General features: G+C 40.6%; 1 protein-coding gene across 1 annotated transcript in view; it reads left to right on the top strand.

Moving 5' to 3' along the window:
• Positions 1–26030, top strand: part of NPC1 (NPC intracellular cholesterol transporter 1) — a 115983-nt gene that overhangs the window by 36175 nt on the left and 53778 nt on the right. The window contains exons 3-10 of the mRNA XM_089675736.1: positions 899–1005; positions 8716–8891; positions 14134–14301; positions 14843–15092; positions 16795–16871; positions 19660–20030; positions 21306–21532; positions 23432–23532. Coding sequence (XP_089531862.1) covers positions 899–1005; positions 8716–8891; positions 14134–14301; positions 14843–15092; positions 16795–16871; positions 19660–20030; positions 21306–21532; positions 23432–23532 — 1477 coding nt within the window. The remainder of the gene's footprint in view (positions 1–898; positions 1006–8715; positions 8892–14133; positions 14302–14842; positions 15093–16794; positions 16872–19659; positions 20031–21305; positions 21533–23431; positions 23533–26030) is intronic.

Consider the following 26030-nt stretch of genomic DNA (forward strand, 5'->3'; position numbering starts at 1 on the left):
CCGAACAATTTTTTTAGATTGGTTAATATGGGCCACGATTTCGACCAACGAACAAACGCCTCTCGGTCGTCGGATGACAGATTGGTCGATTTTTCTAATTGTGTATTCCCACCTTTAGTGTGCCAGTTATTAGGTTTTGTACAGGAATCCTTGACTTTTGAGGCTACCAGAGGTCCATGTGAATATGGAACTGCTAGGAGGAACCTGTATAGTCTCACAAGGACCCCACTGCTATATGTATGCGATCATCAGATTTATGTTGTTAATATCCCACGTGTATTCAGTATCATTTGGTCTTCATTATGGAGGGCTGAATCTGTTCCAGATAAGACTGTCCAAGTGTGGGTATTTTGATGCCTAGTTTGATTTATACTGTATTTTTGGCAAGGCCAGTTGCTAATAACCGCATTGATTCCTTCTGGATACAGTGTAACACAGCCTTTCTCAACCAGGGTTCTTCCATAGTTTGCCAGGGGTTCCTTGAGTAATGGGCAATGCCTGCCTCTCAGACAAGTAACCACTGACACCAGTGATCTTTGTATCACCTCTAAGGGATTGGTTATTCCCAATGACCACAAATGTAAGGAGCATTCTTCCCAGTGACCATCACGCTAATATACTGTGAGCTGCAGGTATAGTATATTTAAGTAGGGGTTCCCTGAGACTGGAAAGTTTATTTAAGGGGTTCCTCCATGTTTAAAAAGGGTTGAGAAAGGCTGGTGTAGCAGTATAGGCTGTTAACTCAGTTTTGTAGTTAATTATAAAGCACCATAATGAAATGCTTTTTGTGATGTCCTCATATATTTGAAACTATTGTGAAATTGATTTCCTTTGTCCAGCTGTTATAATTCAGCCATCGCTGTGTCACTGCAACCTGTTTTATTTGTATTTTCTGCAGCAACTGTGCCCATCCCTGTACTATGGAAATGTCAGCGTGTGCTGTGATGTACAGCAGCTCAATACGCTAAACAAAAACTTACAGCTTCCTCTGCAGTTCCTGTCAAGGTATGCTTGAGATTTAACCTCCTATGTGAAAGCAGCTGGAAGTGTTGCATAATGTTAAATTGATCAAAAACTAAAAGGAGGATTTGTTGGAGCTTGAAGTGTAATTAAATAAAAAAACAAAACTTGCATATGCTGCTTGCTTCATGTTTCAGTTCTCAGTTTTTTACATCTTGTTTCTCTAAAATTTTGTGTACATTTTTCCACCATATAGTAAATACCTTATCACTGCTTTAGAAATTCCCATTTATATTAATTTTCATTTTATATTAATTTTCTTTATCCCTGTGTCTGCATCTGAATGGATGGCTACAAAGGGAAATACTGAGAGAGCTGAATGGACTGTACTTAGATTCTTGTCACATTGGTAGACTGCTCTATGAGCCAGAATGAAAGAACACATTCCTGGCATCCTTTTAGATGGCATGTTCCTCCCTGCTCGCCTCTGGATGATACAGACTTTAGCTGTGCTGTGATGATCAGTTTCTTGATTACTGTTCCAGAAGTGGGTATGTAATTGTGCAACTAATGAGCATAGCTTATGTCTCTAGTTCCAGTGGCCAGCTACTTCCCTGGAATATACACATTTAAAAGGTGCCCAGGACACTTTGTCTCCACTCTCCCCCGACCACTGAGGATGGCAGAGGTTATGTTCCCATTTGAAAAAAATGTTGTCAGGACACAGCCTGTAAACATGTATTATCTATATTATATAAGAATCTCACTGAATTGATGGGATTGGAACCTCCGAGATTCTTAGAGAGATGGGAAAGAGAATTGGGTACAAACATGGATGAACTACAGAAGGACAAAATGTTTAAATTGATCCATGGGGTGGTAAATTTGAACACGGTCGAAATTAATTACAAATGTTTGACAAGATGGTATTGTACACCGAGTGTTGCACATAAACTTAAGGGATGAAGTTTCACCATTATGTTGGAGGGGTTGGGGGAGGGTTGGAGGGACCATGTCCCATATTTGGTGGGAGTGTGTAAAAATTCAGAAGTATTAGCAGGAAGTAATTGAATGTATACATGAGATTTTAGGGACAAGTATCCAAAAAGATCCATGGGTATGTTTATTTTATAGTATGGAGGCATCAGTGAAACAGTATAAAGGTAGTCTATTATACCATCTAATTAGCTCCACTAAAGGATTGATTCCCAAATTTTGGCAGACACAGGATCCCCCAACGTTGAGAGACTGTATCAACAGTATTGAGTATATAAACAGGATGGAGGAGTTATTCCATATAGACGAAGACAGATTGGAAAAATGTATAAAAGATTGGAGCAAGTGGTATTCTTTCAAGTTTTCTGGAAAATTATTTTGAAATAATGGGTGCCCTGGAGGCAGAGTTGGAGAAAGAAAATGTTTGTTTAGTTGGAAAGTGGTATCGGTGAGATAGATTTTAGAGCTCTGAATGAGGTATGTAGACAGACTTGGATAAGAAAGCTTTCAATGGACAGGGATGACTATCTGGTTGGGAAAGAGGTCGGTTGAATTGTTTTGGATTTGGTTAATGATGTATTATATATTGAAATAAAAGATATAAAAAAAAGGTGCCCAGGGATCTGTTCTTTCACTCTGGCTCAAACAGTACAGCACTACTGTGATTTGGGACACTGCAAGGAACCATGGGAGATATAGTTTTGCAATTGTCAAGAAGCCAATGTATCGACCCATGCTGGCTGTTAAGAGATGGAAATAATGATAAAAACAGTATTCGCCGATATAGGGGAGATTCAAGATTTTAATTGTACTAATACAGGGTTTGAAGTCAGTATTCAATGCTGCTTATTAATACTTAACATAATTGTATGTGACTTTAGTACTCCTTTAATTGGAACATGACAAAGCATGTTTGCAGATAAGAATGTTATGTCTTAACCATTCTTTACGCTGATACTGCACAATACATTGTCAGTCTGTCATGTCTATTCAGGTCATAGTATATCTAGTAGTAATCACATTCAACTGGACTTGTTCTGTCATTTTGAGGAGATTGGTAGAGATGTTAAAACCGCATTATATGTGATAGACAAATCGTGTTGAATGCCTCCACCCCTCTTCAAAGATGGTTGTTCCAGTTTGATGTAGGTGGCCTTTTATGCTATTTCTGAATAATTTGTCCTTTCTGTCTCTGAAGATCCCTTCTATTGTAAATTCAGGGCTAGTTCACACCCCAAAAACGCACTCTAGATCTGTTTCGGATGCTTTTCTGCATGTGCGTTTTTAATACATTTTTAATGGGTTTCGGGGCTTTGTTGTTGCGTTTCCGGATGTGTACTAGATTTATTTTTTTCAGGTTTTTTTTTTTTCTCAGCTGTACTGGGTCGGTTCAGTGCTTTTTTTTAATGTGTTTTACTGCATTCCAGTACAGTTCTGTGCTGGGAAAAAATGCAGCATATTCATTTTTTTTTTTTTTTTTTTCTGGAACCAGAACGCACTGGAACTGCAAGCACTGGTGTGAACTTTGCCATTGAAAACCATGTAACCTACTTTCTATGCTTTTTGAATGCAGAAAAAAAAGCACTGGAATGCATGTGCCATGAACTAGCCCTAACGAAGAAGCCTTGAGTTACCTGTGATCTCCTAATGCAGCACTGTGGAAGTCCAGGGGCTGATAAGTTCCTGGGCTTAGTACTGGGTTCCAGCATGGTACAGACAGCTGGCGGTTCCAGTGATAAAACAGATGCGGGGGCTGCAGAAACCTCTGACATTTTTAAATGGCCATGGGATGGTTCTAGGATAAATAGCTGCTATCCCTGCACCATTTTAATACTGTGGCCAAGACTGATGTGGTTAAGGTGTAGGAACTGAAATCAAGAAGTCTTGATCTGTAGAATTGGCACTCCTATGTTAGGCCATTTGTTTGAGTTGTAGCTTAAACTCCCAAATGTACAGATCTTTGCATTCCTCACTTCATGGCAATGCATATACCAAGTTACTTCATTTGTGTGTGGGTGTTGACGCCAAAAGACCAAACACCCGAACACAATCAAAATAACTTGGTATTTTCTTTTTGCTTGGAGTTCAGTGTTAAAATGTTTTATTTTTATACAATCTTTGGCTTACAAATAAACTTTTAATCTCAACCATGGTACTACCTGCCTGGAGTTTGCATGTTCTCCCTGTGCCTGCGTGGGTTTCCTTCAGGTACTCCGGTTTCCTCCCACACTCCAAAGACATGCTGGTAGGTAAATTGGATCCTGTCTAAATTGGCCCTAATATGTGTATGAATGTAAGTTAGGGACCTTAGATTGCATAAGGGACTGATGTGAATGTACAATATATATATATATATATAGTGCTGCGTAAATTGATGGCGCTATATAAGTACCTGAAATAAATAAGAGAAAAAAAATACATAGCGCACTTCTAAATTGGCCCTAATATGTGTATGAATGTAACTTAGGGACCTTAGATTGTATTAGGGACTGATGTGAATGTACAATATATATGTAAAGTGCTGCGTAAATTGATGGTGCTATATAAGTATCTGTAATAGGAGAAAAAAAAAACATAGCGCACTTCTAAAGTGTTATGGGTAAGCTAAAGGCGGCTCAGCAGAAGTACAGTTGTGACCAAAATTATTCAACCCCCACTGAAATTGAGTGTTTTGGCCAGTTTGACATTGCTTTTGATCATTCAGTCATCTTGCTTACATTTACATTAAAGAGGCACTTGTAGGTCAGACAAATATAACATAACAGTTATAATGAAATAACCACAAATGTCTTTTCTGTGCTCACAGCATTATCAGTTTTATTCAACCCCCAAGTGACATTCAATCTTAGTACTTAGTACAGCATCCTTTTACAGTTATAACAGCTTTTAAACGTGAAGCATAGCTTGACACAAGTGTCTTGCAGCGATCTACGGGTATCTTCGCCCATTCTTCATGGGCAAAGGCCTCCAGTTCAGTCACATTCTTAGGCTTGCGCACTGCAACTGCTTTCTTTAAGTCCCACCAGAGGTTCTCAATCGGATTTAAGTCTGGTGACTGCGATGGCCACTCCAAAATGTTCCAGCCTTTCCTCTGCAACCATGCTCTAGTGGACTTGGAGGTATGCTTGGGATCATTGTCCTGTTGAAAGGTCCAACGTCTCCCAAGCCTCAGGTGTGTGACGGACTGCATCACGTTTCCATCCAATATCTCCTGGTACTGAAGAGAATTCATGGTACCTTGCACACGCTGAAGCTTCCCTGTACCTGCAGAAGCAAAACAGCCCCAAAGCATGATTGACCCTCCACCATGCTTCACAGTAGGCAAGGTGTTCTTTTCATCATAGGCCTTGTTCTTCCTCCTCCAAACATAGCGTTGATCCATGGGCCCAAACAGTTCTAATTTTGTTTCATCAGTCCACAGAACACTATCCCACAACTTTTGTGGTTTGTCCACATGGCTTTTGGCATACTGCAGTCGACTCTTCTTATTCTTTGGAGACAGCAAGGGGGTACGCCTGGGAGTTCTGGCACGGAGGCCTTCATTACGCAGTGTGCGTCTTATTGTCTGGGCTGAAACTTCTGTACCCACATCTGACAAATCTTTTCTCAGTTCCTCAGCAGTCACACGGGGACTTCTCTCCACTCTACGCTTCAGGTAGCGCACAGCAGTCGAAGTCAGCATCTTCTTTCTGCCACGACCAGGTAGCGTTTCAACAGTGCCCTTTGCCTTGAATTTGCGAATGATGCTTCCTAAGGTGTCTCTTGGTATGTTTAACATCTTTGCAATCTTCTTATAGCCATTGCCCTTCCTGTGAAGAGAAATCACCTCTTCTCTTGTCTTCCTGGACCATTCTCTTGCCTTCACCATGTTTGTAACCACACCAGTAAATGTCTAGAAGGAGCTGAGTATCACAGTCATTTTAAAGCTGCCTAATTGGTGCTTATTATGCTTGATTGCTGCTCGGTGACATCCACAGGTGTTTTCAATACCTGATGGAAAGCACCTGTATGAACCTCTGTTCTTCAGAGTGGTAGTCTTTAAGGGGTTGAATAATTGTGGCAATGAAGAAACCACATAAGAACCATTTACTACTGTATTACATAAACAATTGATGTCATTTTAGTTGCATTTGGGTAGTTACAACGTCCTTGTAGGATTTGATTCTGAATACAATTCCAAATGTACACTATAGTCCCTAAACCCCTTTACAGCATTGGGGGTTGAATAATTTTGGTCACAACTGTAGCTCTCTTTTAGACAGGCTGTTGTTACTTCCTAATGAGTCCTTTGATAAGGGATGACATACTACTCTGAGTCATCCAGTGATGAGCATACGTTTCACCCTGATCTGTAGATCTGTATAAACTACAAACTCCATGTAGGTAGGTAAGGAAAAAATTACATTCTTTCTAAAACAGCCATACATAGACAAATATATGTAGCTCAGATCTCCATACATGGAGGTATCTCTCATTCTGAAAAAATCTGATTCATTCTCTCTAATTTCTATTGAGAAAAGGGAGTGATAATTGGAGAATTCAGCATGTGATCACCAACAGTTATTTTAATGCAGATGTGCTTGGAATCATGGATTACATGGAGTATTAGTGTCTGAAACGGCTTTAGAGCTTGGAAATACTGAGTCATTTGAGGCCATCCATAGTCCTTTTCAGTTTGTCCTGTACCATGTGTGTTTTTTTTTTTTTTTTTTTTTTTTTCCCTTGATTATTGTACTGTGTAATTTTGTTGTTGCCTGTCATGTCCCTTTCACTTCTCTTGTTCATTATGACACAGTCTTCATTGTGAATAACAACAGAGGGGTCCTTGTCTGCCCCGGAGCAGACTGCTGGGTTTTGCATTGTTTGTGCATCTAGACTAGCCAGTTCTCTTCAGCTTGGCATTCATTTGGACTTTTGGTAGGTGGACAAGGGGATCAAGTCCCAGGCTGTAAATGAAAGTGTAACTAATAGAAAACCATTCTTTTTTTTTTTTTTTTAAGTTTTGGATAGAGTGCAGGGCTATAAGAACACCTGTCTGTTTTATTGCTATCTGTGCCCTCAAGGCTGCAGTTTGTCCTCATTTGGACCCCCTTTTTGGCCTCTGGGTCCTTTACCCTCTGGTCTGTCTTCTTTATTTTCCCAGTTATGATTAGGGTCCCGAGGACACCACATATATATATCTATGTGAGTCAGCATTATTTATAATTGGGTCACTATCTTTATTCGGTAATTTCTGTCCCCGAGTTTTAGGAATCCTGGTGTGTTTTATTTTTTTATTTTATCTGTGCCCTCATTAGGAAGGTTCACCCTCTGTTTGTCTTGTTTACTATTCTCATTGAAAGTAAAGTAAAATCCCAAATTTCGGGTTGGTCCCAGAATAGTGTAGTAGAGTGAAAATCTTCCAGTGGGGACACTAGTTTATTTAATTTATTTTTTTTAGTGGGGGAGGGGGATGTCAAGGGATTTTCTTAATCTGCAGGGATTTCTTTCTCCTATTCTGGCTATTGGACAGAAAGTGAAGGGAAATCTCCCCATTTGGACACAGATGGCGAAAAAGAGCCTGGGTTTAAAACTCTCCTTTTACTCTATCCAAAATAGGGAAGAGGAAGTTTTGCCTTAATTGTACTTTAAAGAAAGCTTTTGTGTTAATTAATTTATGCATGGTATTAGATGTATGACTTTGCGTGTGTGTAGAGACCGCTGTGACCAAAATGTTTGTTTTATTTTTGAAAATTTCCGTTTATCGGCTTTTAAAGTGTAATACAAAGAAACTGTATAGACACTAAACACACTAACAACCACAAAAAAAGAAAAACACACAAGGGTTACATCACCATAAGCTATGGTAGCCACTGTAATATGCAAATGCATGTACACAGGTGTGCCTCGGTTAACGTAATTTTTGGTTTACGAATGAAAATCCATTGAAAATAATGCCTTGGTTTACAAATTGTTTTATGAATTTTTTTTGCAACACGAAGTGTATTTTGGTGCCAATTTTTAAATGCAATTGCCAGCTTTTTTTTTTCTTGACTATAGCTCACAGAATTAGCTGTCACTTTCCCCAGAGTTAAGAAATTAAAAGGAAACATTGTTTCTTTTAACTTGGGGAAATAAACTATAAGGAAACTTTCTCTCTTTTAGCTGGGGGGGAAAGTGACAGCTGAATCTCTGAGCTATAGTGAAGAAAAAAAAGCGGCAATTACATTTAAAAACCGGCACCATAATAAATAAAAAATCTGGCGTGGGGTCCCCCCTCCCATCCATACCAAGCCCTTTGGATCTGGTATGGATTTTGAGGGGAACTCCCATACCAAAATGTAAAAAAAAAAAAAAATTGGCGTGCGGTCCCCACACCGATTTATTTATTTATTTAATTTTTTTTATTTTTTATTTTTTTTAGTTGCCGGCAATTCTTACATTCAATTCTTTACATTCAGCTTTCAGTGGGGAACCCCACTAACAGCTGAACATTAACACATGGTTGTCACTACTAAAATACCACATGACTTGATAAAATAACTCATGCGGTATTTTAGTAGCGTTTACTTTTTCTGACCTCTGGAACGGGTTAAATGGTTTTTAATGTATTCCTATGGGAAATGGCATTTCAGTTTACAAATTTTTCACTATACGAAAAGTCCCGAAGAACGAATTAAATTCGTAAACCGAGGTATGCCAGTACCAAAATTGTTTTATATGACTGTGCTAAGTTTTATACATAATTCTCAGCAGCAGTTGCATTATCTTTTCTTTCAGGTGTCCTTCCTGCTTTTATAATTTGATGACTTTATTCTGTGAGCTGACCTGCAGTCCTCGCCAGTCAGAATTTCTGAATGTTACAGGGACCATAGATTACATCGGCTCAGATCTATCCAAAGGAAACAAAAGCATCATTACCATGGATTACTACATTGGGCAAAGTTTTGCAAATGGCAAGTAATATTTACTAGAATTGTAAAAAGCACCATCTCTGAAATACTGGGCAAGCCTTTCTTATGAAAGCTTGTATATACGAGGTTGAGGATTTGATAGAGCAATGTGTACAGCAGACTTTTGCAAAGCTTTTGGCAAGCTTTGCTGATGCCTTTTAAAGTAAACTTGAGTTCCAGGGAGGAGAGATTAAATGTAAGTCCTAAAAGGAGTGCTGACTGTCACTTTAAACATACTGATAGTTTGACTTTGAAGAAAACTGGCCATAAACGCCTTGGTTTCTTCTGTTCAGTTGTGGGCTGAAAGAGAAAATCAAACAGATTCCTCTATCTGTGCTAAACAGTGCAAATGGATGAATCTCTCCTGCCAGCTATTGTATTCCAAGAGTTGTCTGCTGCAAAACATCTGAACTATGTGTGCATCTGATTGGATGCAAGCATTTGGCTGACAATTTACCCCTCGGCCTCTTCGACAGAGTCGACTGAACAATCAACTTTTGCCGCGCTGTATATGGCAGCCTTAGGTTACAATTTATTATTATTATTGTTTACTTGGCAGCCTTGGGTTGCATTTTTTTTTATTTGGCAGCCTTCGGTTAGATTACAATTATTTATTACAGGTACTTCTATAGCGCCAGCAATTTACGCAGCACTTTACACAGATATATTTTACATTTACAAAAGTCCCTGCCCTCAAGTAGTTTACAATCTAAGGTCCCTCACTCACATTCATATATACTAGGGCCAATTTAGACAGCAGCCAGTTACCCTACCAGCATGTCCTTGTAGTGTGAGAGGAAACAGGAGTACCCAGATGAAACCCGCACAGGAAGAACATGCAAACTCCAGGCAGTGTTGTGGTTGGGATTCGAACCAACAACTTTAGTGCTGCTAGGCGGAAGTGCTAACCACTTAACCACTTTGCTGCCCGTTGATCTACACTGGCTTTATACAGTCGATTTCATTAAGGCCATCCTGTGCGTGTATTTTCCCCAGTCAATCATTTTATTGTTACTATGCACAATAAAAGAAAGAAAAGAAAACAAATGCAGCTATTGTATCTAGGAATTGGTAAGCTGCAATATAATGTTTGCTTTTGGGTTTAATGACACTTTAATTTAGTCTGCTAGCAGCGTGTTTAGTGTGCTATAAATTCCAGCTTACCAACTATTGTGGTGGCTGCATTAGTTTTTTGTTTTTTTTTATTAAGATTTTTTTTCTTTATTTTTACCTGGTGATCCAGCCAGTAAGTCTGTCTTTTTTGCAGCAGCAGTCCAAGCTATCCAGATAAAGTAGTAGAGGGTTTAGACAACCCATTTAACACTGACAGGGGTAGTTACAATGATCAGCTTTTTTTATATGTGAAACCTTTATCCCAGGAGGAAAAAAAGTTTGCTACAACTACTGCTAGCTGGAGTTCAGTTTTAATTTGTTAGTCAAGTCCATTTAAATCTGCTAGTCTAAATCTGGCAGTAGATGATTTTTTTTTTGTCTTCTGCCAGTACAATGAAGAAACACAAAATTAATTGATTCCTCCATAGACACAAGGGAAGTGGATAGAGGAATCCGCACGCTGAGACAGTATATTTTGACAGTGGGGACTCTACGCTGCCAGAATATACTGATCATTGGCTGCAGCGGCTGATCAAGATACATTTTTCCAACAAGCCTGTTCGACAAAAGCTGATGATTAGTTTGACTTATGTCAAGCAGGAGAGGTCACACATGGATCAAAATTTGTCCAGTTCCTACCATTTATAGCCAGCTGCAGACCGCAGAATACAGAGACTCTAAGACAGGAAGTGTGTTGCTGGCAGGATCACCAGGTGAAATTGAAAAAAAACTGAAAAACTAAACTAATGCAGCCTCAATATCGAAGGATCAGTAAGCTGCAATATATAAAATTTTGGGGTTTAATATTGCATTAACGTGACAATCAGCACTACCAGTAAGATTTGTATTTAACCATTCAAACCTATGGGTGCTATAAAGGCTTCAACAAAGCTGCTTTAAGCTGGCTAAAAGCTCTGCAAACACTTTGTAAAATCTTGCTGTGCAGACAGTTCTTTATAAAAGCTAAATCCTGTATTTACAAAGCCTTGCGGAGACCATTGCTGATTTTTTTTTTTTCATCTGAAAATCAAAAGGTCAGCTAAGGACGCCACCATATTTCTCACAGTAGAGATTTTCTTTAATGGATAAGTTCACCTTTTGAACATGTTGCATGTTACATCCATTTTTAGGGTGTAACATGTTAGGGTGTACATCCATTTTTAGGGTGCAACATGTTCAGCACCCCCTCAACCCCCTTCCCATGTAAAAAGCAGGCAGGTGTTTCTTTCTCCCACCATATTTCCCCCACCATCACATTTTAAAATCGGCACTGCTGTGCCGGCGAAGGGATCTGTGAATGAATAAACTGCATGTCCCATCATGCTGATCACTGGGCTTGTAGTCCATTCACACTCCCTCCAACTGTCAGACTGAAAGCCATATAGTGGTAAGGGCAAAAAGTTGCAGGGAGAGTGTGCACCCTGACATTGCATCCACGATCCAGTTATTATGTGTGCAGTACTTTACAGGCTCCTGTAGAAAAAAAAAAACAATAAATGCCCCAAAATATGTGAATTTTTTATTTATTTGCTAAAGATGGCCTTTAATATATTGCAATGCTCTCAGATGTGTGAAAACAGTCACACACACCTGATACTGTTTCCTATTCCTTTTTTTGTTCCTGTATTCCTCCACAGGTTTTCTTTTTAAAGCAGTAGTAAACTGCGTTTAAAAAAAAAAAAAAAAAAAAAAAAAACTGGTGCCCCTGCAGTCTCATGTCATATGTGCTAGTATGCCGTGCATATCTATAACAACCGATCCCTCCAGCAGGCTGCTGTCACCACTGATAGGGAATCCATCTTCACCTCGTCTGCCTCCCGGGTTTGTGGGCTCTGGCCATTTGAATGGTTGAGCCACAGTGATGTCACTCCCATGCATGCACCATATCTCTCTCAATGGATAGCATACTTGAGTGTGCCATCCATTGAGAGCGCAGTGAGCATGCACCGATAACTGTGCTCATTTAGGAGGTATTCACAGTACCTACAGGTAAGCCCACCTTATAGGGTTACGTGTAGGTACAAGGTAAAAAGCAGAGTTTGCTATCTCTTTAACCTGAATCTGACTATTTTCACATTCAGGGTAAAGTGACAGGTTCTTTTCAAAAATTCCCCCTCTCCATGTTCCCAGATGATACTTTTTGCTCCCTGTTGCCGTCTTATTTACTTGTTAGATTCATGAGCTTAAGGTTCTGTTTATGTTCAGTGTCTATCTGAGTTGGCGTTTACATGGCACTAATGACCTTCCTGCATCCCCAGTGAGGGTGCTCAGACCTGTTGTCTGGCTGCTCTTGTACTGTACACTACATTGTGGGGGCAAGGGAGAAGCTCACACGTTCCCGCATACCTGCAATATCTAAAGACTTTTGCAGGGGAGAATGGTAAAGGTAAATATTAGCACAGGGGTGGGTATCAAGAGAACCTGTCACTTTGCCTGGAATGGACAAAGTGGCAGGGTTGCTTTTAAGGCTGAACTCCCAGGCAGGCAGTTAAATATACAGATGAATTGATTACAGTATATGGGAGCTGTTTTACCTGCCAAAACATTTTGTATTTCTGTCTATCCAGTTCTAAGATTTACACAGCACTGGAATGCAGCACACACCTATCTGACAGGCATGAGACCCAATATTTCTGTGCTGCAGTTAAGTAATAGAACTAGGTCTTGTAACTGTCTGGACAGTGAAGGAGCATCAGACTAATGAGCTTGTTGATCTATCCCTATGCGCTCTTCCCATCAACATGTCCTTTTTTGCACATGAACATTGCAGCAGAGCTGATTGGCTAATGATTCTGCTTCCCACTTCTCCCACTTTAAGTTCTGCTGTACAGCCAGGGCAGTCTTAATGCATGGGCACTGCTCAGGGGCCCCAAGTGCATGGGGGCACCTTGGTAATCTTGCATTACATCATATTTGCCAACTGCCCTGGATTTGTTGAGACGGTCACACTGTTTCTCAAGCCGTCCCAAGATGCCCCAGGCAGCATCCCAAAACTTGTATTGTGCCCTCCTGATTCCAGTGTTCGGCCCTCCTACCTTTCACACCTAGTTTTATGTGGACACTCATTGTCTGAACACACAAATTCACTTTGTGATTTCTTCTGACTGTCACAGCCCCTTCTTCTTCTTCTTTTTTTTTTTTTTTTGTAGCACATACACTATATTGCCAACAGTATTGGGCCACCTGCCTTTACATGCAGATGTACTTTAATATCATCCCAGTCTTAGTCTGTAGGGTTCAATATTGAGTTGGCCCACCCTTTGCAGCTATAACAGCTTCAAGTCTTCTGGGAACGCTGTCCACAAGGTTTAGGAGTGTGTCTATGGGAATGTTTGACCATTCTTCCAGAAGCGCATTTATGAGGTCAGGCACTGATGTCGGGCGAGAAGGTCTGACTTGCTATCTCTGCTCTAATTCATCCCAAAGGTGTTCTATTGGGTTGAGGTGCAGGCCAGTCAAGTTCCTCCACCCCAAACTCTCTCATCTGTGTCTTTATGGACCTTGGTTTGTGCACTGGTAGGCAGTCATGTTGGAACAGGAAGGGGCCATCCCCAAACTGTTCTCACAAAGTTGGGAGCATGAAATTGTCCAAAATGTCTTGGTATGCTGATGCCTTAAGAGTTCCCTTCACTGGAACTTAGGGGCCAAGCCCAACCCCTGAAAAACAACCCCACACCATAATCCCCCCTCCACCAACCTTTACACTTGGCACAATGCAGTCAGGCAAGCACTGTTGTCCTGGAAACTGCCAAACCCAGACACGTCCATTGGATTGCCAGACCACCTTTGAATTCACAGAGCTCCGGAGAGCGACCCATTATTTCACAAATGTTTTGTAGAAGCAGTCTGCATGCCTAGGTGCTTGATTTTATACACCTGTGGCCATGGAGGTGATTGGAACACCTGAATCCAATTATTTGGAGGGGTGTCCCAATACTTTTGGTAATATAGTGTATTTGTAGGAGGTGAGGATGTAGTGTCATCCAATTTTCAATAAGGTATAGTACATTTTCCTCTCATGCTATTCTGCTATAGAGTAATACCCAAAGCAATGTAAACATAACACTTTATACAGGTGACCCATGATTTTTTTTATAAAAACGTACAATTTATTGTGTCTGCTTTTATTCAGCAATGTACAATGCCTGCAAGGACGTAGAAGCCCCATCCAGTAATGTTAAAGCTTTGAGTTTGATGTGTGGAAGAGAAGCTAAAGACTGCACTGCAACCAACTGGATCCAATACATGTTCAACAAGGATAACGGGCAAATTCCTTTCACCATCACACCTTATTTTTCAGGTAGAGTACAATCAATTTTCTGTCTTGGGGAGCTTGAGAATGGGACCGTCCAGGTTTTAAGGGGTTCAGCAGCATTGAGAAGATGAGGAGGTGTTGAACAAAGCTGGAGGGGAGAAAGTGTCTGACCCAGGAAGCCATGCATTTTCTCTTGAGAGTTTCCCTGCTATTCTGTTGATCCTAATCCATGCAGCTATTAACCTCGAAGAAATATTCTTATTTCCCATGCCTTTGTACTAGTTTGTTTTGTTGCTGTAAATATAAAGAACAATGTCTTTCATTGGGTTTTAGGGATATTTGGCTGGCATTGTTCAGAATTTCCTCGCAGGAGTCCTTTGATGGCGGATGATCAAATATTGTAGATCATTTTGATAGATTCTGTTCTTGATTTTACGTAAGAGGGAATCGCCACCATACATGGCGATAACTTTCCAATTGATTCTCACAGCAAATTTTAGTTTTTAAAGTCCCTGCTGGGAATCTTTTATTTATTTATTTTTAATTCTTTTTTTTACCTTCATACTAACAAAAGCATTTCTTACAGATGAGCCTTTGCACCACATGATTCCAATGAACAACGCTACAAAGGGATGCAATGAGTCTGTGGATGAAGAAGGTGCCCCATGTAGTTGTCAAGACTGTACTCTGGTCTGTGGCAGTAGACCAGTACCTCCACCTCCTCCAGTTCCCTGGCTTATCTTTGGCTTCGATGCTATGGTTATGATCATGTGGATAGCCTATGCTGCATTTTTACTTCTCTTCTGCTCGGCTGTCATTGGAGCTTGGTGTTACAGGTATGTAAACGTGTTGAACATGGTATGTAAACATGTCTGCTTCCTTATGACCAGACCACCTGTGAATTTCATCACCCAGCATGCATTCCGTTAACTGTATGTCTTTTTGTTCTAGTTTAGTTTGGCATTGTTTGTGGGGGTTTTTTTGTGTTTTGGTTTTTTTTTTGTTTTTATTTACCTTCATGCATTAGCATTTTTATAAGGTCAAAACACCAAAAACTTCATTTTAAAGATGGTTTCGTGGGCTGAGGCAACTGCTGAATTCTTATGTCACTTAGGTCTTCAGCATCAAGATTTTCAGTGTTCCCGCCTGAGTTTCACTATTCCCTCTCCTACCATTATGTTTTCAGTAGTATACATTACATTTAAAATCATGCAAGAGGAGTGGTTTCCCCTTGTATTGGCTGAGCCAACTATGCAGAGAGCCCAAACACAGAACTTGCCACAAGGGTTCCTGAGAGAATTAAGAATACATTTGGAGGCTTTTGCATTAAGAAAATGTGTTGCTTGTAGCAACCAAAAAGCATCCAGGTGTTTTCTTCTGCAGTCCATGCCTGCAAAAGCTATGGGCTAGATGGATTATTTCCGAAGCCTCTCTCAAATTCTGGAATATTATATATGGATAAAGAATGCAGTAGTATTTATTACATTATCATATGTGGTATCAAATCTTAATTCATGAATTGGATACTACCTAAAGATGAACTCCTGAACACCTAAAAACCCTCCCCTGCAGTGGGGCTGCACCACACTTGAAAAAGCAATCTTACTTACCTGATCATCCACTCCCCAAGCAGGCAGTGCCCTTCTATGCTCAAGCGGATGGATATTCTCCCTGCAGCAGTCTTGGTGACGTCAGAGGATCTTGAATGCTGGAGCATAGGGGGGAAGAAGATGCAGGGGACTGCTTTAGCAGAGTGGAAGATCAGGAAAGTGAAAGTTCTTTACCCTGTCCACGAGACCTAAGTGAGCAGTCAACCTTTACAGTGCAGGTGCAGTCCCACTGCAAGAGAGGATTTTTAGGTTTCCTGGAGTTCAGTTTTAAACTAATATATTTTTCTTAAGAAATGTTAATATGTTCTCTGGTTCTTTCACATGTGTTATAATACTGGGGAGAAAGATCTTCTATGAGATGATAGTCACTAGTGGTATTTAGATGTATTTAAAAGTAGTAATTGTTGCGTTTTTTTAAATTTTAGTTATGCCTAAAAAAGTTCACAAGGAGCTCCATTTCCCTGTCCAGGAATCCAGCGATGTCCTCACCCAAGCCGACTTTTCAACCTGCTTAAGGTCCAGGAGCTGGCATCTGGGTAAGGGAAACCAGCAGTGAAGCTTTCGAGCTTCACAGCTGGTTTCCTACTGTGCATGCACAAGCCACGCCGCGCTGTTTTACTGATTCCGCAGTCTGTGTGTGTCCCAGAAGGCTGTGGGGGAAGGAGGAAGAGCTGAAAAATAGCCACGGCGATCTTGCCTGGAAGTGGGAGTGGGTACCTATCAAAATCAAGTACCTGCTCCCTCCCCCACAAAAAATAGTGCCAAATGTGGCCGAGGAGGGTGGGAGGATAAAAACAAGTGGAATTTCCCCTTTTGGGTGAAATTTTGCTTTATATTGGCTTCTGTGTTTTATCCTACTGCTTGTCCTTCCATTTTTATCCACTAGAATATGACATTAAGCCCTGTATATGTTCTATGTCTCCTCCAGAAAAAAGAAGATTGTTTCAGAATATACTCCGATTGACAGCACCTTGGCATACTCTGTGAATTTCCATACTGCATCAGGTATATTATTTTGAGAAACCCCAAAAGTGCATATTTCATAAAATTTCCTAAAGCGGGTTTGACGTACAATCTTTTGTGTATAAATGTTAATGTTAAGCTTTCCATCATGTTGCAGGATACGTTGTGGTCTTCTTTTTTTTTTTTAGTGGAATTACCCTTTTAAGTTTGACACATTATAAATAGTAAAATACAGATGTGTTTTTATTGCTAACAAGTTTGATTTTAATGGTACATTGCTCTAAATTAATTTGGGTGTGGAAGGGAGTTGGTTTATTTTGGGTGTAAATGGTGTTTGAATTAAAGGGCTGTGATTCTAATTACCTATATATAAAATGCTTCTAACCAGTGATGTATTGTAGTTAAATATGCATTAAGAGCTTTAGTTCTGCTTGGTACATAGCAGTTTGTTCCCTGGTGCATCTGACTGTAGAATGCAAATATATTTTTCTTATAGTATACTGTCAATGATACTTGTCATGAAAGAATCCCTTTATGGCTGTAACTATAATGGCTCTATAGTGTGCAGTGCTCAGATACAATGTATAGGAATGCCTCATGTGGCTTTTCATTGTACTGGCCCTCATCTTCTATAATACAACATTGTTTCTGCTGATTTGCCTTTCATGATGCTTGATGACGTTGTATCCAAACTGTCCTACATTCAATGTAAATCTGTTATGAGAAAATATATAGGCTGCCATTGCTGCACTGGACTTAGAGTGTTCGGTAGTTATGCTGACACACAGCTGGTTCACAGACAGCGAAAAGAGGGATTAATGGGTTAAGGCTGAAGTTAGTGTTACTAAACCCACAACAGTAAAATTGGTCTGTATATGCCGTAAAGCATGCTTGTTATATTCACTGTGGAACCTAGGGGGTTAATCCTCTGCACTGTGTACAAAAGCTGTTTGATCCTTTCTACTCTGCTCCTCCCCTTTTTCAAGTGACCACCGCTTATCTTCAGACTGAACCGTAGGCATGCACATGCTCAGTTTGGTGTATATTGCTAGAGAGGTTTTTTTTTTTTCCCCTTGGGAGAGTGCATGTGATAAGCACATGGCCAATCAGGACTGTCCAGACAGAAATCAGGGGATTTCCATCCTCCTAGAGCAGATAGAAAACAACTCCTACAAGCTTTAGTTAGTGCTGGGCTGGACACTGATAGAAGTCAAAAGACTGCTCTAACTGCTGCTGAGAAAAGGTATTTAGCAGTTTATATTTATGAAAATAATTGCATTTCCATGTTGTGTGTACTGTGGGAGACCAGATATAGTGAATGCAGGGCCCTGGGTTTAGTAGCACTTCAATGGTAAGTGTTAGGATTAGATAAAGGAATAGGTTATAGGTCAGGGACATTTGTTTATATGCTGTATTTTGCATAAGTGTTTTTTTGTTTGTTTTTTTTGGGTTTTTTTTGTGCTGATGCCCCATGTTGAGAACTTTATTTTTAATATTCATTTTTTCACATTTAAAAAAGTTTATTAAAGACAGAACAATACAAAATGTGGAGAAACACATACTATGGCATACACTTCACCTTCACGGTGTAACAATAACATACATTTCCAATTATTGAAAAAGCTCTTGAGTGATTTAAAGCTGGTTCTACTATCATGCTGTTACAGTAATAACGTAATATCCTGTACTGTACATGAACATTTTCTAGCCATTGCTAAATAATTATACTAGAAAACATAGAAAAGTGACGGCAGAAAAAGGCCGAGTGGTTCATAGTCTGCCTGTACTCTTTGCCATAAGTATTAACAAGAGATCCTTAGAAAAAAATAGAAAGCAGAGAGAAAAAAATGGAAGACTAGAAGTATGAAAGGTTCACTAGTATCACTTTGTCATCTAAAATCACCATATAATGTTCTCAACTCCCTGATAACTATAACTATTCTAATATGAAACAAAGTAAATTGCAGGGTACAACAACCTCCCCAATCACTGTGAACAGAATGTATTCAAATTTTGAATCATTTTTAGAAAACGGGAGGCGTATCCCCAAACACATACACTGAAAGTATCTTCTTTACCTCTTCCATATATAAAACTCCATCACAATCCTCAGGCAGATTCAGACCTGCTGTTGAAGTGTGAGACTGATTATTTGGGAATCAAGCGGAGATCAGATATTACACAGTACAGATTAGGACCCCCATGTGAGAAACTCCCTGGCAATCTAGCTGCAGTGAATGTGGCAGAACTCATTCCATTAAACTGTGTGGGCTGTAGCACAATTGCAGTGTTGCCTGGTTATTAACAGATTTAACTTGCTGCAGACACTACTCTTAACATTGTGGTGCCTTTTAATCACATGATCATCTTGGCACAGTTGAGGCCAGTAGACTCTTAAGAAGTTTGAGATTAAAATATTAAAGGTAAGTGTTTGTTTTTTTTTTTTTTTTTTAAATAACGAACATGTCATGCTCACCTGCTCTATGCAATGGCTTTGCACAGAGCAGCCCCAATCCTCCTCTTGTTGGGTCTCCCACTGTCATTCCTGGCCCCTTACTCCTGCCAACTGCCACCACAGCAAGCCAGTTTCTCCCACTGCTGTCTCAGCCAATGAGGGGGAAGAGCTCTGGAGAACCAAGGCTCTTGTGCACATTGCTGGATCGCAGTGGGGCTCAGGTAAGTATTAGGGGGCCTTCCTCATAGAATGCATGAAGGTATAAAACCTTTACAACCACTTTAAATTCAATGTGGGAAGACCTTTGCAGTGTACAGAGCGTGTGTAATGTCTTAACTGACTAGACTAATATCTGTGCTTTTCCTTCATGTATAGGCAATCCCTCTTGCTGTGACCGAATCGGGGAGCGCCTGGAGAACTGTTTGAGGGTTGCTTTCACCAAATGGGGTTCCTTCTGTGTCAGACACCCCTGGATTGTCATCTTCTTCTCTCTGGCTATGATTGCTGTGTGTTCCGCTGGGCTGAAATTCATGCGGGTTACTACTGACCCCGTTGAGCTGTGGTCTGACCCACAAAGTCAGGCACGCAAAGAGAAGAATTACTTTGACACACACTTTGGACCATTCTTCCGCACAGAACAACTGATCATCACTGCGCCTTACAGCAATGGAGATATCTACTCCCCATATCCAACAGGGGATAATGTGCCTTTTGGACCTCCTCTAACGTTTGATATTCTCTCTCTGGTAACTAAATGGTGTATAAATTGAGAATCGTTGTTCATAAAGTGGGGTGAATAAGCTATAAATCTAGCTTCTGGTAAATCTGTTGCCTGTTGGCCATACCTTTTTAATCAGTACTAGGACCGTACCTCCAGAATCAAGGGTTTTCTTTGTCTCAATGGAGGAGCAGGTTTGGATGATTTAAGTAATTTCTTAGCATGTTTTCTTTGGAATAGGGTTCTTAACCAAACCTCAATGGATCCAATGCAAACAGTTACTTATAATAATGAACTATATTGCTTGCTGTTATCATCAAGCAAAAAAATCACTTTTGAAAAAAAGATCTATTGCTATAGCTGGAGGCGGGGCTGAGCTGAATTGGTTCATTCCTGCTAAAAGATGGCTGTGATAGCTTGCATGCAAATGCTACATCTTTAAAATGGTGAGTTCACCTTTTCATAACAAGCAATGGTGAAAACTAACTAAAAATACCCTAGCCACCCCTCTGGACCCTGCTGTACAAGCAAATGTGATGCCTTGTGCTACCAGTGTAGTAGTCACCGCAATACACAGACCTGCAGTCAGTGTCTATCATAATGCTCGCAATGGCAAGCTTCCCAGGAAAAAATGCATTTCTTCTGGGACACCTTACTCAAATAAGAAGCCTTGAATCTGCTTCTCATTGGTTGACATGGCCATGTGGTTGCTCTGACCAATGAGCACTTGTCATGGCTAGCATTATGATCGATATTCATTCCAGGGCTGTGCATTGTGTACAGACTGCTACGCCAGCAGCATGGGGCATCATGACTGTTACATGTAGTGAGGTCTGGAGAGGTGACCAGAAATTTTGGAGTTTGTTCACCTTTTCACAGGGCTTTTGTGTTTTCAAGTGATAATGGTGAGAAGGGAGCAGAAGACCAGGGCTGGAGATGGTGGAACGGAGTGGCCTATATACATTCCAGGTGCAACAAAATAGAAATGTGCAGAGTTTTGCTTTCTTTAGAAAGTAGCCATAGCCTAAGTAGAAAAGTCTGTCCCCTGCCGGTATGCTGGAGGGAAAGGACCCTTGCTTACTACAGGGAAGCAGTGGTCTCCATGCAGATTTTTTTAGTCAGTATAATTGAACGATCAGCAGTCATTTGCTCACTCAGTTTTCAGGCTTGGAGCCAGTAGGGGACAGCTGCAGCATCACGGTGATGCTGCAGCATGGAGGTGTGTGTGTTTTTTTGAGTTTTTTTTAAATGTTTTTTAAACCCCAAACTTCTCCTTGAACTGTCTTTTTGCTGTTCTCTGCAGGTCTTAGAACTACAAAATGCTATTGAGAATATAACTGCCATGTACAATAATGAGACTGTGATGCTAAAAGACATCTGCCTGGCTCCTCTGGCACCATACAATAACAATTGTACAATCCTCAGTGTTCTGAACTATTTCCAGAACAGCTATTCTGTCTTAAATCACACCGTGAGGGATGAATTCTTTGTTCATGCGGATTACCACACTCACTTCTTATACTGCGTACAGTAAGTGTTCTTTACTTTTGGTGCTATACTATGTTAGTGTTCATTGGCATCTTATTTTCTTCTGTTAGGCTTACCAATTTAAATGCATCATTTTTCAGGTTTTTGTGATTTCTTGTTTTTTTTGTATCGATTTTAGAGTTCTGGAAAAGTTACAATTTTTACTAGTGAGATTTAGCTGAATGCCACTCGTCAAACCTAGTAATGATTTGGATGGAATGAAATAACTGTTGTGGTAAAGTGGACCAGTTTACAGAATGGACTTTATGCATCTCCATGCTCCCAACTGTCTGAATATAGGGAGCACAGCCAGTGCTTTTATTTAGGTTTTGTGCTGCCCTAGGTAACACAAATTCGTCTCCCCCCCCCCCCCTCCCCTCCCCCTGAAATTGACTAGTAACACCCCTGCCCCGCACCCGAGAGACCCTTCCACTAACCCCCCCCCCCCCCACCTGGCGACAGAGACAGACACTCATCTTCACAGCTCCAGGCATCCCTGGGAACGAGAGCCAGGCTCTGCATATACCATCAAGCAGCCCACAGCCTCTCTCAGATCCCACCTGTTTCCCATGGCGTGTGTCCCTTCTTCCGGGGGAAGGTGCTGCCCCCCTGAAAAATACCGCCCTAGGCAAATGCCTTTTTTGCCTTGTGGTAAATACGTCCCTGGTCACAGCTATACTCCTCCCGGCTAATGGCCGCTTCAAGTGAAGCATTGCCACAGAGAGTGTACATACCCCTGCGTAATTTTTAATTTGGGCAGTCTTAACAGTAGATGAGAGCATAAAGTGAAATTTAAGAAGATAAGTATATGAAGTCGTTCCTGTAAAGGTCACTTTGATCATTATGAGCAAAGTACAGGTTCATTTTAATAGGTTATTTTGGTTTCCAGCCAGAAGCTCAGTCACTGGAAACATCTTCCCATGTTTGCTATCTCCATCTGAATAGTCATCTTATACATGAAGATGCAGAGCTATAGTTTTGGCAAGTAAAGTAGATGTTCACAGCCTAGTCACCTTTTACCCCAGTTGCAGTAGTGCGCCAGGTTTCCCCACTTTTTTGTTTGTAATTTGGTGATCCTGGAACACATCTGCTGGTGCTGCTCAACACCTAAAATTGAAGAGTGCAAAATCTGGTGCAGCTCTGCATAGAAACCAGTCCGCTTCCAGGTTTTATTGTCAAAGCTTAATTGAACTAGCTGAAGTTAGAAGCTGATTGGCTATCATGCATAGCTGCGCCAGAGTTTGCGAGATCTAGTTTTAGTAAATCAAGCCTCATGCCTCGCACATGCAAACACACAAATCCTGATGTAAAACAAATAAATACCAGTAGCTTAGTGATTTGCCTTTAATTGAAGTTTAATGTATATAGTTAAGCTTGGTTAGCCTTGTTTTTCCAGTTTTTGTTCAGTGCTAAATGTATAAGCCACACTATCTGGAGAAGTATCACTAAGGATTAGTACTAAAGGCATGGAGCCATTCATCAAGAGAGAGGCCACTAAAGATTTCCATTAGTTTTATGACAATAGTGATCTTGATATGACTGGTTACTGTGGGCAGTTACAATAAACCACCCCCAGTATGCATAAACATGTTCTCTAGCAATTTGCTCATGCATGTTTATGGAAGAATCTTCCAGCAGACAGATATTATCTGTACATGTGACTGACCTCTGATCTATTACTGGAAGCAGAAAAATCATTCCCGATTAGCATATAAACGTATAGCTTTCACAGGTACCTCTCCAAACTCCTGACATTTGATAGCCACTTTAGGGTCATCTCCCCAACTGGATTTAACTTTAAATGTACTTGTCAAATCTGTATGTTTATTGAAAGTAACAAACCGTTATTCATAAGAATGACATTATTTACCATTTCCCTCATCATAATTCTCTTACCCACAGGTCACCAGCTTCTCTGAATGATACCTCTGAACTTCATGATCCTTGCCTAGGCACTTTTGGTGGCCCAATCTTCCCATGGCTTGTTCTTGGAGGCTATGATGGTATGTCACATTTGTGCACATGTATACATTTGTGTACTATTTATCTCCAGCTTATTCCCTCAGAATGTTTTTGCAGTTATTTATCTAATATGTGTGTGTTTAACAGACGTTATGTGTACATCTTTGCGGCATTCTAGCATGAACTGTCAAAGTTCATACATGAGCAGTATAACTGCTCAAGACTGAGGGCTACTGTTTGCTAACAAGAGAGAGCAGGAAATTTGATATATTTTTGGGTTGAACGTAAAATGCTAAGAGACTATTGGAGAATTTCAGTTGTTCAATATTTATGTTGTACCAGAATTATCAGTTCTGCACAATGAGATTATTGAACTCAAAATTTGTTATGTTGCAAAAATTGGCTCATATTTTGGATGGTGAGACTCTACCAGCTGCCATGTGTATTACGTTCTATATTAGGAAGCAGATATTTAAAGATTGCTGATAGAAACATTTCTTTTTTCTTGTACCGAAATATTTTTTTTTATGACTGCAGAAATGTTAGATGGAAACTGGTTATTTTGCATTCCTAGCATAGTCTGTTTAGATGATCATTGTAATGAGACACCTAGATTATTCTGTGTACATGCCCTTATTGGCCACTTGGACATCATAAACTAAACTGGCGTAAGAGCCTTTTAGCTGCAGAAGAAACATTACTCTGGGGTTCTCTCTGTTCGTGTTAAGGGTTGATGCGTATTGCTCAAGATGAGTATTAAAGGTGGAGTTTCTTTTAGGAAAAAATAATATACGCATTTATTTTTGCAGAAAACAAGTGTGCATTTATTTATTTTTTTATCCCTACAGGAAACTACAAGGTATTGCAATCAATGGATTGCAGGTGCAATGTCAGGCTCCTGCACACTCTCCCCCTATCTTTCTGCCTGTTCCTTTGTATGCAGTTTTATACCAGTACCCTGTAACAGCAGTTGCATGGGAGAAGAATCCTTGCCTACTGTCACAGGGGAAGGGGATCAGGGGGAGAGGGGACAGGAGCTAGTATATGTTACTTGTTACGCCCTAAATACGGATATAACCTATAACATGTTCCATAAGGTGGATTGTTCTTTAAACATTTTATCAATTCTGCCAATCGACTTCCGCACAACCAGTCCGTCAGGCTTTTCCCAAATGATCAGTGCTGCCAGCTATAGTCGGCAGCACTGATCAGTGCATTCTGACAGCGAAGAGGTCTCCCCATCATCAAAACACAGTATCGCAGTGGGGGAATTGGGTTATTTTTGTTCGTCCAACCTGTTGGTTGAACAAAAAAAAATGTATGGCCATCCTAAGTCATGTATCCTGTCATCTATGTGGCAGCTTAATTAGAAGGAGATTTTCACTTCGTTGAAATGTGTTTATAAAACTCCCTGACTAGTAACGTTTTCTGCTGCTGTCTTGATAAGTGGATAAATCTTCAAGCACAAATAAAAATATGGTTTGCTACAGTAGTCTTTGCACTGTCATCCTGAAAATGCTACTAGTCCATAGGGAAAGGGGCTTGTAATAACATACTAACAAAAAAGTTCTGTTTTATGGACTACCACAGACTAAGAAGTGTTTCAGTTCATGGCAGTCATGAAGAAGGATTTTTTTTTTTTTTTAATCGCGTAGGATTGGTCAATACATGAGGCTCAAAAACGCATCAGATCTCAACAGGGAAAAATATCATGCTAGATATCTTTACTGATATGGACTGGGTAATGTGTTAGGAACGTAAGGATGTCCCATCTTTTGATGGAAATGAAAATTATCAACCTACAGAGGACTGAATTCAAAGACACCCCAAAAATCAAAGTGAAAAAATGATGCAACAGGCCAGTCCATTTTGCTGAAATTTCATTGCAGCAACTTAAAATGGTACTCCAGTAGTTTGTATGGCCCCCACGTGCTTGCATGCATGCCTGACAATGTCGGGGCATGCCCCTAATGAGACGACGGATGGTGTCCTGGGGTATTTCCTCCTAGATCTGGACCAGGGCATCACTGAGCTCCTGGACAGTCTGAGGTGCAACTTTGTGGCATCGGATGGACTGAAACATGATATCCCAGAGGTGTTCTATTGGATTTAGGTCAGGCGAATGTGGGGGGGGCGTTCAATGGTATCAATTCCTTCATCTTCCAGGGACTGCCTGCATACTCTCGCCACAGGAGGCTGGGCATTGTCGTGCACCAGGAGGAACTCGGGACCCACTGCACTAGCGCAGGGTTTGACAATGGGTCCAAGGATTTTATCCCGATACCTAATAGCAGTCAGGGTGGCATTGTCTAACCTGTAGAGGTTCGTGCGTCCCTCCATGGATATGCCTCCTCAGGCCATCACTTACCCCCCACCAAAACGGTCATGCTGAACGATGTTAGAGGCAGCATAACGTTCTCCACGGCTTCTCCAGACCCTTTGACATGTGCTCAGGGTGAACATGCTCTCATCTGTGAAAAGCACAGGGCGACAGTGGTGGACCTGTCAATTCAATGACAAATGCCAATCGAGCTGTGCC

The sequence above is a fragment of the Staurois parvus genome, unplaced genomic scaffold, assembly GCF_062004578.1.
Source record: "Staurois parvus isolate SC_StPar_1 unplaced genomic scaffold, SC_StPar_1.0 ptg000157l, whole genome shotgun sequence".
Classification (NCBI taxonomy): Eukaryota; Metazoa; Chordata; class Amphibia; order Anura; family Ranidae; genus Staurois; species Staurois parvus.